The following is a 13,835-nucleotide window of genomic DNA, read 5'->3' as shown; positions in this document are numbered from 1 at the left end:
TCTTTCCGGACATATCAAAATGGTTCCTTAAGACAGGTACTGATCAATGATATGTGTTTAAAGGAAGCTGTTTAATCCAGTTGAAATTGTATTTAATTAAGACAGAAAGTAGCAATTATGTTTTAAGAAAAAGTCTTTCATTTAGACAGGTGCCTGTTTAACTATGGGTAAACAGAAATATTACTTACCTAGGAACAGTCATCTTCATTCCTGGAATAGTGCTTTTCAAATATAATACAGTCTAAGGGCCAACTATTTACTTGCACCTTCCATTTACTTACAGGAAGCACAATTACATAGTTAAACCAGATATGCACCTTTCTTGTATTCATCCGTTCTTTTCACTTTGCATCCTGTCATATTTTGATCTCTGCCCTTCTACATATGATTGAAGTATGGAATGAACTCAATTTAATTCAAAGAAGGTGTAAATAAATTTTTAAGAAACAGCAAAAACTGCCACATGCAAATCTGATAGTCTTCCATACATGCCTTAAAGAGATTAATTCAATTGACTAAAAAGGCCAAACACCACGAAGGTAAATTTAGTATGTTCCTGCTGACAATTTATTGCCTTGGAAAATTTACCCCTTAAAGCCTTTGTGCTGCTTCTCTTGTGAAGATGATTTCAATTTAGAAAAAAAATTTGAGAATAACGTTTTAAAACATGCTGTTCTATTAAGGTTCCACTTTCAAAATTAGTCAGAAATCATTGGCTAAGAATACAAGAACTTAAGAGATAGGAGCAGTAGTAGGCCATTCAGTCCTCTGAACCCATCTGACAATTCAATAAGATCATGGCTTATCTTTTACTTCATCACCATTTCCCTGCAATTACCACCAACACCTGGAATAAAAACAAAAATCTGTGGGTACTGGAAATCTGAAACAAATGCAGAAAATGCGGAAGAAACTCATCAGGTCTGGCATTGCCTGTGGAGACAGAAACTCACCACAGATGCTGCCGGACCTGCTGAACTTCTCCAGCTTTTTCTGTGTTTGCCCCAACAATCCTCTGATGTTTTTAATTTTATTTATTCATTCATTAATGGTATGAGGTTATCTCTGGCTAGGCTGGCATTTATTGCCCATCCCTAATTGCCCAGAGGGCACTTAAGAGTCAACCACATTGCTGTGGGTCTGGAGTCACATGTAGGCCAGACCAGGTAAGGATGGTAGTTTCCCTCCCTAAAGGACATTAGTGAACCAGATGGGTTTTTCTAACAATCGACAATGGATTCATGGTCATTATTAGATTCTTAATTCCAGATATTTTTTATTAGATTCAAATTCCACCATCTGCCCTGGTGAGATTTGAACTCAGGTCCCCAGACCATTATCTGAGTCTCTGGACTAACAGTCCAGTAATAATACCACTCAGCCATCATTTGAAAATGTATCAATCTCAATCTTAAACACAGTCAATAACAGCCTCTACAGACTTCTGGGGAAGAGTATTACAAAATTCACAACTTTCTCAGAGAAGATTTTTTTCCACCTCACACAATCACAGAATTTGTTCATAGTGTCTGTACTGGCTCTCTGAGCATTTTGACTGAGTGAAAATCTCAGTCCTAAATGGCTTGTCTCTTATTCTAAGACTGTGTCCCCTAGTTCAAGACTTGCCAGGAAAGGGAAGCATCATTCCCCCATATTCCCTTTCAATCCCTATAAAAACATAGAACAGTACAGCACAGGAACAGCTCCTTCACCCCCATGATGTCTATGCTGACCCTGATGCCATTCTAATCCCATCTGCCTGCCAGAATTCTGTACATTTGAATGAGGTCATCTTTCATTCACTGAATGCAGATGACACAGAGTAGAGAGCTTGGAAGTTTGGTTAATGTGGGAGTTCAGTGCAGTTGACATGGAGGAATAGCTTTGCTTTTCTTAATCTATTTGAAGATGCTTGGAGCCAATATGACTTGGTTTGGAAAAAAAGTGACAAACAAAAGTAACATCATATGGGTCTGGTAAACTGATTGCCTGGTAAATGCTGCTTAGTGTAAGGGTTTGTGTAAATAGCCAATCTGAAAAAAATCAGATTGGTGTAATAACCTGGATGAGGAGTTCATAGGAACTGACCAGACAATAGGTTATAGTAGACGTGGTACTGTGTAATATGGCATGATTAACTAAACTCCTCGGAGTAAAGACAGTCCTAAGTACTGTGACCATATTATGAGTGATTTTTACATCCAATTTGAAAGGGAGGAATGGGTCTAAGATTAGTATTTCAAACCCACATAAGGGCAATTATGAGGACATGAAAGCTGGGCTAGCTAGAGTGAACAAATATGTTGGGTAGTAAAGTATGCTGTGAAGAGGACACAAGGAGGTTCCATAGGGATGCAGATAGTTTGAGTGCGTGGGTGAAAATCTGGCAGATGGAGTATAATTTGAGAAAATGTGCAGCTGTTTACTTTGGTAGGAAGAACAAAAAAAAAGCATTACTTTAATGGAGAATGAGCATGGAATTCTGGGGTGCAGAGAGATCTAGGCGTTCTAGTGCATGAGTCACCAGAAGTATGAAAGTAAAGCTAGTAATTAAGAAGGCTACAAATTAATACGTGAAGAATTGAGCATAAAAGTAAAGATGGAATGCTTCAGTTATACAGGACACTGGGGAAACCACACTTGGAGAACAGCATACAGCAAGCTTACTAGGTTTATACCTGGAATGACTGGGTTGTTTTATGAGGAAGTTGGACAGATTGTTTATTTCCACTTGCATTTAGAAGAGTGATGGGTGACTTGATTGAAATATATAAGGTCCTGAAAGGTCTTGACTAGATGGACGTGAAAAAGGCATTTCCACGCATCGATAAGTCAGGAACTAGGAGGAACTACTTAAAAATTAAGGGTTGCTCTTAGACAGAGATAAGGAATTTTTTTTCCTGCAAGGTCTGTGACATTGGAACTCTACCTCTAAAGGTAGTGAGAAGTGAAGTCATTGAACATTTTTAAGGCAGAGATAGATAGATTCTTGCTAGGGAAGGGAATCAAACACTATCTGGGTTTATAGGAATGTGGAATTCGAAACACAAACATTTCAGTCATGATCTTATTAAATGGTGGACCAGATGTGACAGGCTGAATTTCTTCCAATTTGTATGTTCGTATGTTCATTCTTCTAAAACTCCAGAGAACATTGGCCCATTCTATAGGTAAGGTGACGAAAATTGTACACAATACTTCAAAAACAATCTCACCAAGTCTCTATGTAATTGCTGTAAGATATTTTTACTCCTACGCTCAAATTCTCTTGTAAGAAGACCAACAAATCATTGCCTTCTTAATTGCTTGTTATACCTGCATGTTAATCTTCGATGAAGCCCAACACTTCCCAGACATGCACCTTTTAAGAATATTCTGTATTTCTGCTTTCCCTATGAAAGCAATAACCTCACAATTCTCCTCATTGTATTCCAATTTGTCATTTTTTTACCGCAAGCTTAGCCTCTGCAAATCCCTTTGATATGTCTTTATATAATCTTCACAACTCATACTCATACCCAGTTTTATGTCATCTCCAAACAAGCAAATATTATATTCAATTCTGACATTCAAATCATTGATATAGATTATGAATAGCTGGGGCACAATAACGATTCTTGTGGCATACCATTAGTCTCAGCCAGCCAAACTTAAATGCACTGTTTATTTTTACTCTATTTTCTGTGCATTAGCCAATTAATTATCCATGCCAATATATTCACTATTTCCATGGTGGACAGAGTGAGAGTCTACAGATGTGGTTTTGAGGATATGAGGGTCAGGAGATGGATGAGGGCATGAATTGCTATTCAACTGGCATGCGATTATGAGGTATCAAGGGGGTAGGTGGGAGCATGAGTTGGCATAGAGGGTATGGGTGGGTTGTATGCATGGGTTAGCATTGAGTTGGCATGGAAGCTGTACAGATGTGTCATGGAGTGTGCGAGATGAGGGGGTTTCACAGCTTTTAAAACACCTGGGGCAAAGTCCCAGAAAATGGAGGTGGCATTTCTAATCAGTTCACCTACTCACTTGTCTGCTCTTCTGGCCGCCCACACTCTGCTTCTAGGGTCACTGACCCTGAAGCCACTCCACAAACCTCCTCTGACTCTCATGAAAACTATTTGCGTTGGAGCACTTTCTACAGCAAGTTGGGAAACTTTCTGATTTGAATTACCCACATTGGTGGGCAAAACCCGGCCCTTAGTTTTAAATTAAGTAATTTGGCGCCTAATATTTATTAAATGATTTGGAAGTATGCATTACCTCTTCAGTTTTAGAGTGGTATTTTTCTCGAAGGGAGACCAGTTCTACCCTCATTATCAGTAACTCTTCTTCCTTACTGGTAAGTTCCTTCATGGTTTCATGGGATTTCCCCTGTGACATTATCATCTGGTTACTTAGTTCCATCAATCGATTCTCACAAATGTGAGCCTGGAAAAAATGAAAGTGTATTTTACCACAACAACTCACACTTCCTGAGAGAACTGTAACACACTTTTAATTATATAACATACCTCTAAGATATATATTGGTATGTTGCAACCTAGTCTATTTAATGACCAATTTTCACAATCACACAACAAAGACTCCTGGATTTCATGTTCATTTTGCAGTTTTATCCAGTTTTAAAAACCAATTCTGCACATTTTTATCGCCTTATCTCCAAGGAATTGAGATGGCCTTTTGGCGCAGTGGGTACCATCCTACCTGTGAGCCAGAAGCTCTGAGTTTGAGTCTTATCCTAGGACTTGATAGCCAGGGAAGATGCATTCATAATGTGGCTAAGGAGCTGAGTATCAGTCCAACAAAAGGCCAATAGCAAGTGGTAAAAATGGGAGAGATTTCTGGTCAGCCATGTGAAGAAAGTTGGAGCCTCTACCATCAATACCTATAGATCCATACCACAACATGCATGTGAAAATGCTTTTTAACACAACTCACATGCCCTGGGAGAAGTGTAACCCGCTTCTAATGATAACACACCTCTAAGATGTCCACATATAACTTCCCGTTTCCTGACCAAGTAAAATGATTCTTTTCTCTCCAGTTACTTTTCTTTTGCTGAGAAATATGCCAAAGACTGGATCTTTTCTCTTGGTGGAGAGCATCTTTGCTTGACTTCTTTCCTCAGAGAACTCACATGGTTGGCTATTAACTATGCGGTTAAATAACATTTTGTTTAGTATTACAATATCAAGATTGTCAGTGAGAGAACTAGAGGTGAGATGTTAGGATCTTTACTTAGAGATTTGTTAGGATTTGGAAGTGGCTGCCTAGGAGACTGGTGGAGGTGGATTCCATACGAGTTAGATGGATATGGAGCTAGGCTGGAGAATGGGACTAGCTGGGTAGCTCTTTCAGGAGCTGGTAGAGACATGATGGGTTAAATGGTCTCCTTCTGTACTATAAAATTCTATGATTCAATGTTGCACTGTTATGAAAGATTGTCTGTCAGTATGTAATGTGCTGCACCACCAAGTTGTTCAGCATTCTCCTAATCATTGGACTAAGGTATGTTTGTGCACAAAGTTCTGAAACTGATATAGGGTGAGGTGGAGGGGTGGTGGTTACAATTTATGAGAAATTCCCCACTTTGCGGCAATGGTCTGGTGGAATCGAGCTGCCACCTGTTCCTCCATATAAGCCATAGGAGGAGAAGCAGGCCATTCAGCCCTACTCCACATTCAATGAGATCATGACTGCTCTGATAATCTCAAGTGCACTTTCCTGATATTTCATAAGAACATAAGAACTAGGAGCAGGAGTAGGCCATCTGGCCCCTCGAGCCTGCCCCGCTATTTAATAAGATCATGACTCAGCTCCACTTACCCACCCACTCACCATAACCCTTAATTCCTTTACCGTTCAAAAATTTATCTAGCCCTGCCTTAAAAACATTCAGTGAGGTAGCTTCAATCGCTTCACTGGCAGGAAATTCCACAGATTCACGACCCTTTGGGTGAAGAAGTTCCTCCTGACCTCAGTCTTACATCTGCTTCCCTTTATTTTGAGGCAATGCCCTCTAGTCTTAGTTTCACCTGCTAGCGGAAACAACCTCCCTGCCTCCACCTTATCCATTCCCTTCATAATCTTATATGTTTCTATAAGATCTCCCCTCATTCTTCTGAATTCCAATGAGTATAATCCAAGTCTACTCAGTCTCTCCTCATAACCCAACCCTCTCAACTCTGGAATCAACCTAGTGAATCTCCTCTGCACCCCCTCCAGTGCTAGTATATCTCTTCTCAAGTAAGGAGACCAAAACTACACACAGTACTCCAGGTGTGGCCTCACCAGGACCCTATACAGCTGCAGCATAGCCTCCTTGTTTTTAAACTCCATCCCTCTAGCAATGACAGACAAAATTCCATTTGCCTTTTTAATTACCTGCTGCACCTGCAATCCTACTTTTAGCGATTCATGCACAAGGACACCCAAGTCCCTCTGCACAGCAGCGTGCTGCAATTTTTTACCATTTAAAACATAGTCCATTTTGCTGTTATTCCTACCAAAATGGATGACCTCACACTTATCAACATTGTACTCCATCTGCCAGACCTTTGCCCACTCATTTAGACTATCTATATCCCTCTGCAGACTTTCAGTGTCTTCTGCACACTTCGCTCTACCACTCACCTTAGTGTCATCTGCAAATTTTGACACACCACACTTAGTCTCCAACTCCAAATCATCTATGTAAATTGTAAACAATTTCCCCTGTAACTTTCGATTCCCTTACTGATTAAAATTTATGGAGGAGATGTACAGATTTTTAAATAGTTATGGGTTGAAGAGTTATGGAAAGCAGGCAGTAAAATAGAGCTGAGCCCAAGATGAGATCAATTTTGATTGTATTAAATTGCTGAGCAGACTTGAGGGACTGAATTGCCTATTCCTGCTCCTAGTTCTTAAGTTCTTATGGTGGAGCTGTCCCAACAGAAGTGATGACAAGGAACCATGATGGATTTGAAAAGTTGAAAAAGTCTCCACTAAATTCTTAGCCAAGATTATAGCTGTCACTAGGCACATGTCACATGACTGGAGTAATTCTCAATTTTACCCTCACTTTTTGATACCTAGTATTACCTTCTGCGTAGCTGCCCACGGCAGTAGGAGTGATAGAGTAACAAGAAGCATAGGTGCAAACAGATAAACCTTTGACGCCAACACACTAGAGGTGTTGGCAACAGCTAAATCAAATGTTGAATTAAACACAAAATTTATGTTCCATTCAAGTAGCTTACAAAATAATGCAGAATCATCTGCAGAAAACCATTAATATGTTTATTCTGAACAGCCCAAGCTAATGCCACTTCTTCATAAAGATTGAAGCGCAGCAGATAACCTTTATATCTAAAATGCACAGGAAAATCAATGGGAGATGGCTTAATGCAGAAACTAATATAAGTTTGATTTGAAAAGCATTTTTAATTAAGCTTTTGCTGATTAAGTGTGCCCAAAATGTGAGTATGTGGAGGTGAGATTACATTAAAATTGGCTGCTGTTGTATTACTGCCATATCCAGGTTAATCCTTAAGCAATCTCTATGTCACAGGGTCTATAAAAAATAATTTCATCACAGTCTCACGTTTAATCAGTATTGAGGATGACCTTAGCAGAATTCATTGCATTCTAAAGAATTAATTATTTCTTCATGTATTCCACCTGCGCTATGTTCTTCAACTGCTAATATCTCAGATGACTCATAGCACAATTACATTTGCACAGTATTATAGAAAAATTACAATGTGCGATCTTGTTTCACATCTGATTGGGTTAATGAATCAGGTCTTGTTGTTAAAGATCTGTGATGGGTGTGCACTATGAAAAGATGAGTTAAAGTAGGGTTAACCTTGCAATTCCTTGCGTTATGGGCCAGACTAAAGCCCCTCAAAGTATATTAAGAGGATAGCCTAGACCCTAACTTCTTCTCATTTTATAGGCAAGTGCCAGGCGTTGCGTTTCGAATGCAATTCGATTCGTCAAACTACCAGTCTTGAAGCAAAACACAGTTTATTCATACACTCTCATTAAAATACAACAAAAGAAAGAATAGATTGGAGTAACATAACTATTGGAAAACTTAACAGAATAATAGAACTGTTCCAATATAGTAACATCCTACAACCACACCCTTGGCAAAGGCAAATACAGTAAAGTAGATTGTCTCACATGCAATTCTCCATCCAGGAGGAAAATCGTCAAGAGAAAACTCTGAGACAGATAGTACAGGAAGAGATATGCAACAGCTTTAAGAGCCCAGCAACTGCTACTGAAAAACTAAAACTAAAAACTCTGGCTCTAGGGAGCTTGACCCCACCCATCCAATTGCTTCTATTGCTCTAACTCAAATAAAAAAGCCCAAGGTCTCGCAAAGTGTTTAGTTTATTGGATTGAAATAGACAGTTCGTCACCTCTGTCTTAAAACCTCTCTTCAAAAAAAGAACAAAATACACCTCTTAAGGCCATAGTATTCTCACAGTTTTCATGAAATAAATGGCAACCGATAACAAATAAATTGCCATATAGAGAAAGTTTTCAAATCAACTTGAATAACTGGGAAAATAAGTTAAACACCAGCAATAATGCTGCAATTCAATACTTAGTGTAACAAAAAAATCTATTAAATTGTACACTTAGGGATTGTGCAGGAGCATGTTCATCAACATGTTGAAAATAGTGCTCAGAGAACTCCAAACTCTATTTTATCCAAGTGCTGTGGAAGTATGACTAGCTGGTGTTTTACTACTACCACTAACTTTCTTTTCCAGATAAAAGCAAAAAATTCTATTACAACAATAAATAGATTTCTTTTGATCATTCTAGATGACAAAAACATAAGAGATAGGAGCAGGAATAGACAATATAGTCCCTTCAATCTGCTCTGTCATTCAAAATGATCGTGGTTGATTTTCTACCTCATCCCATACCCCTTGATTCCCTGAGGGATCAAATATTTGTCAGCTTTAAATATATTCATTGATTGAGCATTCACAATGCTTCGGAATAGATAATTCCAAAGATTCAAAATTCTCTTCATGAAGAAATTTCTTCTCATCTTAATCCTAAATTATTCTAATCTTCTCACTGTGTACCCATTCCATATTCTTTAGGAAGGGAGAAATAGACACTCAATGTCTACCCTGTCAAGCTCCTTCAGAATCTTGTACACTTAAATTAGATCACTTCACATTCCTCAAAACTCCAGACAACATTTTAAAATTATATGCCTATTCCTTAAAGACATTACTTTCCCCAGGACAGGAAATATGGCAGGTTGTGACCTCACATGAATTGATGATCAAGAAAAAAAATTGCAGTGTCAACTGTATTGAATTACGTGGCCATGTTTATTCTGGTGTGTACAATAATCTCATTGTGAATACATGGATTTAGCTCAACAGGTACAGTTAGCACAGCTGTGAAGGGACTGACACAGACAAAAGGGAAATTGGGGAATGGGGTGAGTTTAAAATATGACTATTTTTCTACTCTTAAGCCTGTCAAAGCAAGGTACTGTTTGATTTGCTCCTTTCCCTTTTTACTCCTACTCCTTACTGTGGTAGTCTGAAGGGTATTCACAAATCCTGATTTATGGATTCAAATTTTTGAAATAAACCCACCAAAATTCTTTAAGGTCAAATCAAAGATATAGTTTATTAGCAATATATTTAAAACACATGGAAATTGTTTAGTTATTCATAAACACTCGCAAATGAAAAATTTTAAGAAGACAAGAGAGGAGTTAGGGTATAAACTAAAGCTTTGGTAAATCTAGAGATATTGAAATCAGTTCTTGTGAGTTGAGACATCCTCAAGGTCAGTGTCCAATAATAGTTCCCTCGGTAAGTTGGACCCAGTAGTTTTTCCTTCCTGTAGAAGAAATGCAAGCTTCTTTCCAGCCAACAACGTGGAGACAGAGATGGAGGGTCCAAGGCAGACTGCCAACTCACCAGAGATTCCTGCTTTTCCTCTATGGGTTAAGCAGTATTAGACATAAAATCCCAGAATTGTATATTTAAGAAATTCAACCTGGTCCAATACCACTTGTGTGTCAATGACCACCATTATGCCGAGGATCCATTCTGGTGGGCTAGTGAAAAGGTTAAGCTAATATTGTAGCTTTACCCCTCTACTATAATTTACATTATGAGGTAATGAGGTAACCATAAAAATGCTAACCCTCATTTTAGCAAAACAGGTCTTGATGCTTTCTTTTATCCAGGCCTGGCTGGAAACAGGTGTTTCATCTCCAGGTTCTTTGTGTCAGCTTTAGCTGGAATATCTATAAAATGCAGGGGGTTAAGAAGCTTCTGGAAATACAAGTACGTGACCAACCTTGGCCATTTCATGAGTCCAGCAAGGATTTCTGTTTTCAAAATAAACAGAATTTAAACATAAAAATGTGGAAGAAAATACATTTTTCATTGGAATCTCTTGCTCACCTCTGGCTATGCATGTCATTACTGTTTTCTGTGATTTGATTGAGTTTTATGAATAAGTTTTTGAATTTCTGTGTGCTTAGTTTGCATATTAACAAGCAATCAAGCTGATAGAATGTTTGTTCAAAGGGAGCTTCAATAGTTATATTTGATTTACAGTTGTTGGGTTCCTAAGAAATAATGAACGAGTCCGCGATCTTTTCAAATATCCGGCTTTATTTCTTCTTATATGTAGACTACATAGTTGCAGGTTGAGACCTCCATGGGATTTGAGAGGGTATGATCGGGGCATGAGAGATATGAAGAAGGGGCATGTCAGTAGCTCAGAGGATTGATGGCTAGAATGCCTAATAACTATGTGGAGAAATGGGCTGATGTCCCAGTGAATGGATACATGCCTCCAATCTTTTTTCATTGGAATTTGACCGTCTTCATTTCTAGAATGATTCTGCATTAGGAGGTGACTGTCCTAACTATAACATGTCGCAGATTCTCTGAAATGAAAATTACAGATGATTGGGGCTGACTTTACAAAGTCAGGAAATGGCCTAACTGACACTCTCCAAACTGAAGATGAAAACTCAGCCTTATAGACTCAATTTATTCAGACTATCATGATAGGGCAACCTATCAGGAACCAATGCAGCAAATATCTGCTTTACAGGTCCACTGGAAGTATAAGCTTTCTTAAATGTGGAGATCAAAAATACTCACAGTACTGTGGGTCTGGGCTCAATAAAATAATGTACAGTTGTGGCAAGGCTTCCTTATTCTTGCACCCATCCCCCCTTGCAATAAATGTCCATATGCTATTTGTATCCCACAGTGCTTGCTGTACCTGTACGTCAACATTCTGTGTTCCTTGTAAGAGTACACCAAAATTTCTCTCAAAAGCAACACTAAGAAGTTTCATGTCTTTTGAAAAAAAATTGTCTTTCTATTATGCTGGCGAATGAAATAACCTTGCATTTCCCTACATAATCCTCTATCTGCTACTTTCTTGCCTATTCACTTAACCCACCTGTATTCTTTGTAGACTCTTTGATTTCTCCTCCTAGCTTCCATTCCTATCTGCTTTAATAACTGCCATAAATAAAAGTGATTTTAAACTCATGAAGGGTCACTATTTGGTAAAATGAAACACAGTTTTATTTCTACAACCGGACACAAGTTCAAATTATGTATGAAATATGTCTTCTACCCTTCTTACAGACCTTAGAGTTTGAGGAGAGGATTGCACTTATCTGAAATTGTGTGTGTGGCAAAACAGACTATTCACACACAGTGTAATTGGTAACTTTGACCGACTATTGGAGTATAGCTATGACCGTGAATTGCACACTAGCAAGGGCTAAATACACCAGCAGGGAGGAGGACATGGAGCAACATGGTGAGAGAAAAAGCATTACCAGCTTGCAGTTATAAACTGAAGATAACATACATATTTGTAATGTTAGATAAAACTCTTACTTCTTCTTCTGCTCGTCGATTCAGTGATTGCATTTTTTTCAGTTCATCATGCAGTCTTCTCATCCTTTCCTCATATGCTGCACTTTCCTCTGCTAACTGCATATTTCTCTGTTGACTTCGTGCAACATCATTTCTCAGGCTGGCTATCTCTCGGCTCTTCTGACTTAGCTGCAATGGAAAGCACAATTAATAGTTGTACTGCTTATTTGTAAAACCCACAAGAATACAGAGGCAGAAATGTCATGTTACTGCAGAGTATGCCTAGGACATTGCATTATGGGGCAGTCTCAATTACCACATTCATTTTCAACTATAACAAAAACATAAAGTGTTGGAAAAACACAGCAGATCTGACAGGTTTTCAGAATGAAGAAGAGGCGTATTCAACTAATTTGCCACTTAGATGCCTCAGTAGGCCAAGGGCAGGCACTAGGGTGGGTAGGTATGCTGCTGGCTCAATTTTCTGAGCAACCCCCAGCTCCAAATCTGCTGGCTAGCAAACATAAAATCCAGGCATTTATAATATTCAATCATGATTTAAGACTGATGGAATTGAGAGATAGGGCAATGGGGCAACATTGTCTCAAACTGCAAGAGGCTGCATAAAGCAAAATCTGGTGCAAAGTGCATAAATGTCATGACTGGTTTTCAATGCTTTTAACAGATGAGGACTGGAAGCCTTACTAGTGAAAATTAATGAACATTTACTAATTGATTACACTATTCACAGAGACAAAGTTCAGCAGCGGGAGGCAATAGTCTAGTGATATTATTGCCCTAGGTTTAAATCCACTATGTTGAAATTTGAAGCACAAATTCAATAACAAATCTGCAATTTGATGATGAAAGTGTTGTCAGTTATCAGGGGAAAAACCCAACTGATTCACTAATGCCCCTTTATGGAAGGAAATTCTTACCTGTTCTGGCCTCCACGTGGCTCTAGATCCATAACGTGTGGTTAATTCTTAAGTACCTTCTGGGCAATTAGGGATGGGCAATAAATGCTGGCCTGGGCCTGGACAGCAATGCCCACATCCCATGAATAAATAAAGAAGAAAACACGTCTCCATTAAAACCATCTTCTCTCTGCTCCCAGTTTCTAAATGATCTGAGATCAGTGAGGATGCACTCTAGCTCATAGTTATTAATCTAAAAGTTACTAATCTAATAACAGGGAGTAACTGCTGACATGTATATCACCAAAATTACAGTGCTTATGTAATTAGTCACAATGGCAGAGCAGAGACAGATGAGTAACACTGCTCCCACAGGATATAGGATAGAAGGTAATTTGATCTTTTTCTCCCCCAGTACATGGAAGGTTGCCACCGGGATGATATGAAGGTACAAGGTGTACGAAGGTAACGAGGATGTTGACATTTGATGGGATGCAAATAACGAATGGAGTTTCTGAAGATGGAGATGCTTCCCCATGGAACACCTGCAGCAATAACTTGGTGCTATGTCATGGCCAGAGGGAAGGAAGGGAAATCCCAAAGAAAGCTATTCTCTATTTCCAAGTTTGTATTCTGTTTCTTTTAAAAATGGACAACCTTGTACGGGCTTATAACATGGGTGAGGTTGATCACATGATTTTACTTCCAAAAGCTTCTGAATCCCCTGCATTGTACATGTAGTTCTACTATAATGCATGTTTCATTAACTAGAATTGGCTGTAACGCAATTGATGAATAATAGACGCTGTTTGGATAATGCGAACTTTCTGCTGCACAACAATAGCGATTTTCTATAGCGATTTCCCTATAATGTGATTTTCCATGGCGATTTTCTATAGTGCAAGGTCACACAAGAATGCAACAATCGCGTTATAGGAAAACTACCTGTATAAATATTCCAACTAAAGCTGACACAAAGGGTTTGGAGATAACAAGGTGTAGAGCTGGATGAACACAGCAGGCC

The 13,835-nt window shown here is 38.8% G+C and overlaps 1 protein-coding gene across 1 annotated transcript in view; it reads right to left on the bottom strand.

Annotated features, from left to right (window-relative positions):
- LOC109938716 (polyamine-modulated factor 1-binding protein 1) overlaps positions 1–13,835 on the bottom strand; it is a 149,206-nt gene that overhangs the window by 24,259 nt on the left and 111,112 nt on the right. Inside the window, exons 14-15 of the mRNA XM_048605966.1 lie at positions 11,916–12,083; positions 4,267–4,434 (exon numbers count right to left, since the gene is read on the bottom strand). Of these exons, the coding sequence (XP_048461923.1) occupies positions 4,267–4,434; positions 11,916–12,083 (336 nt within the window). The remainder of the gene's footprint in view (positions 1–4,266; positions 4,435–11,915; positions 12,084–13,835) is intronic.

Source organism: Rhincodon typus, chromosome 15 (assembly GCF_021869965.1).
Source record: "Rhincodon typus isolate 14 chromosome 15, sRhiTyp1.1, whole genome shotgun sequence".
Taxonomy (NCBI): domain Eukaryota; kingdom Metazoa; phylum Chordata; class Chondrichthyes; order Orectolobiformes; family Rhincodontidae; genus Rhincodon; species Rhincodon typus.
The sequence above is the reverse complement of the archived record's forward strand: the minus strand, read 5'-3'. Positions and strand labels throughout refer to the sequence as shown.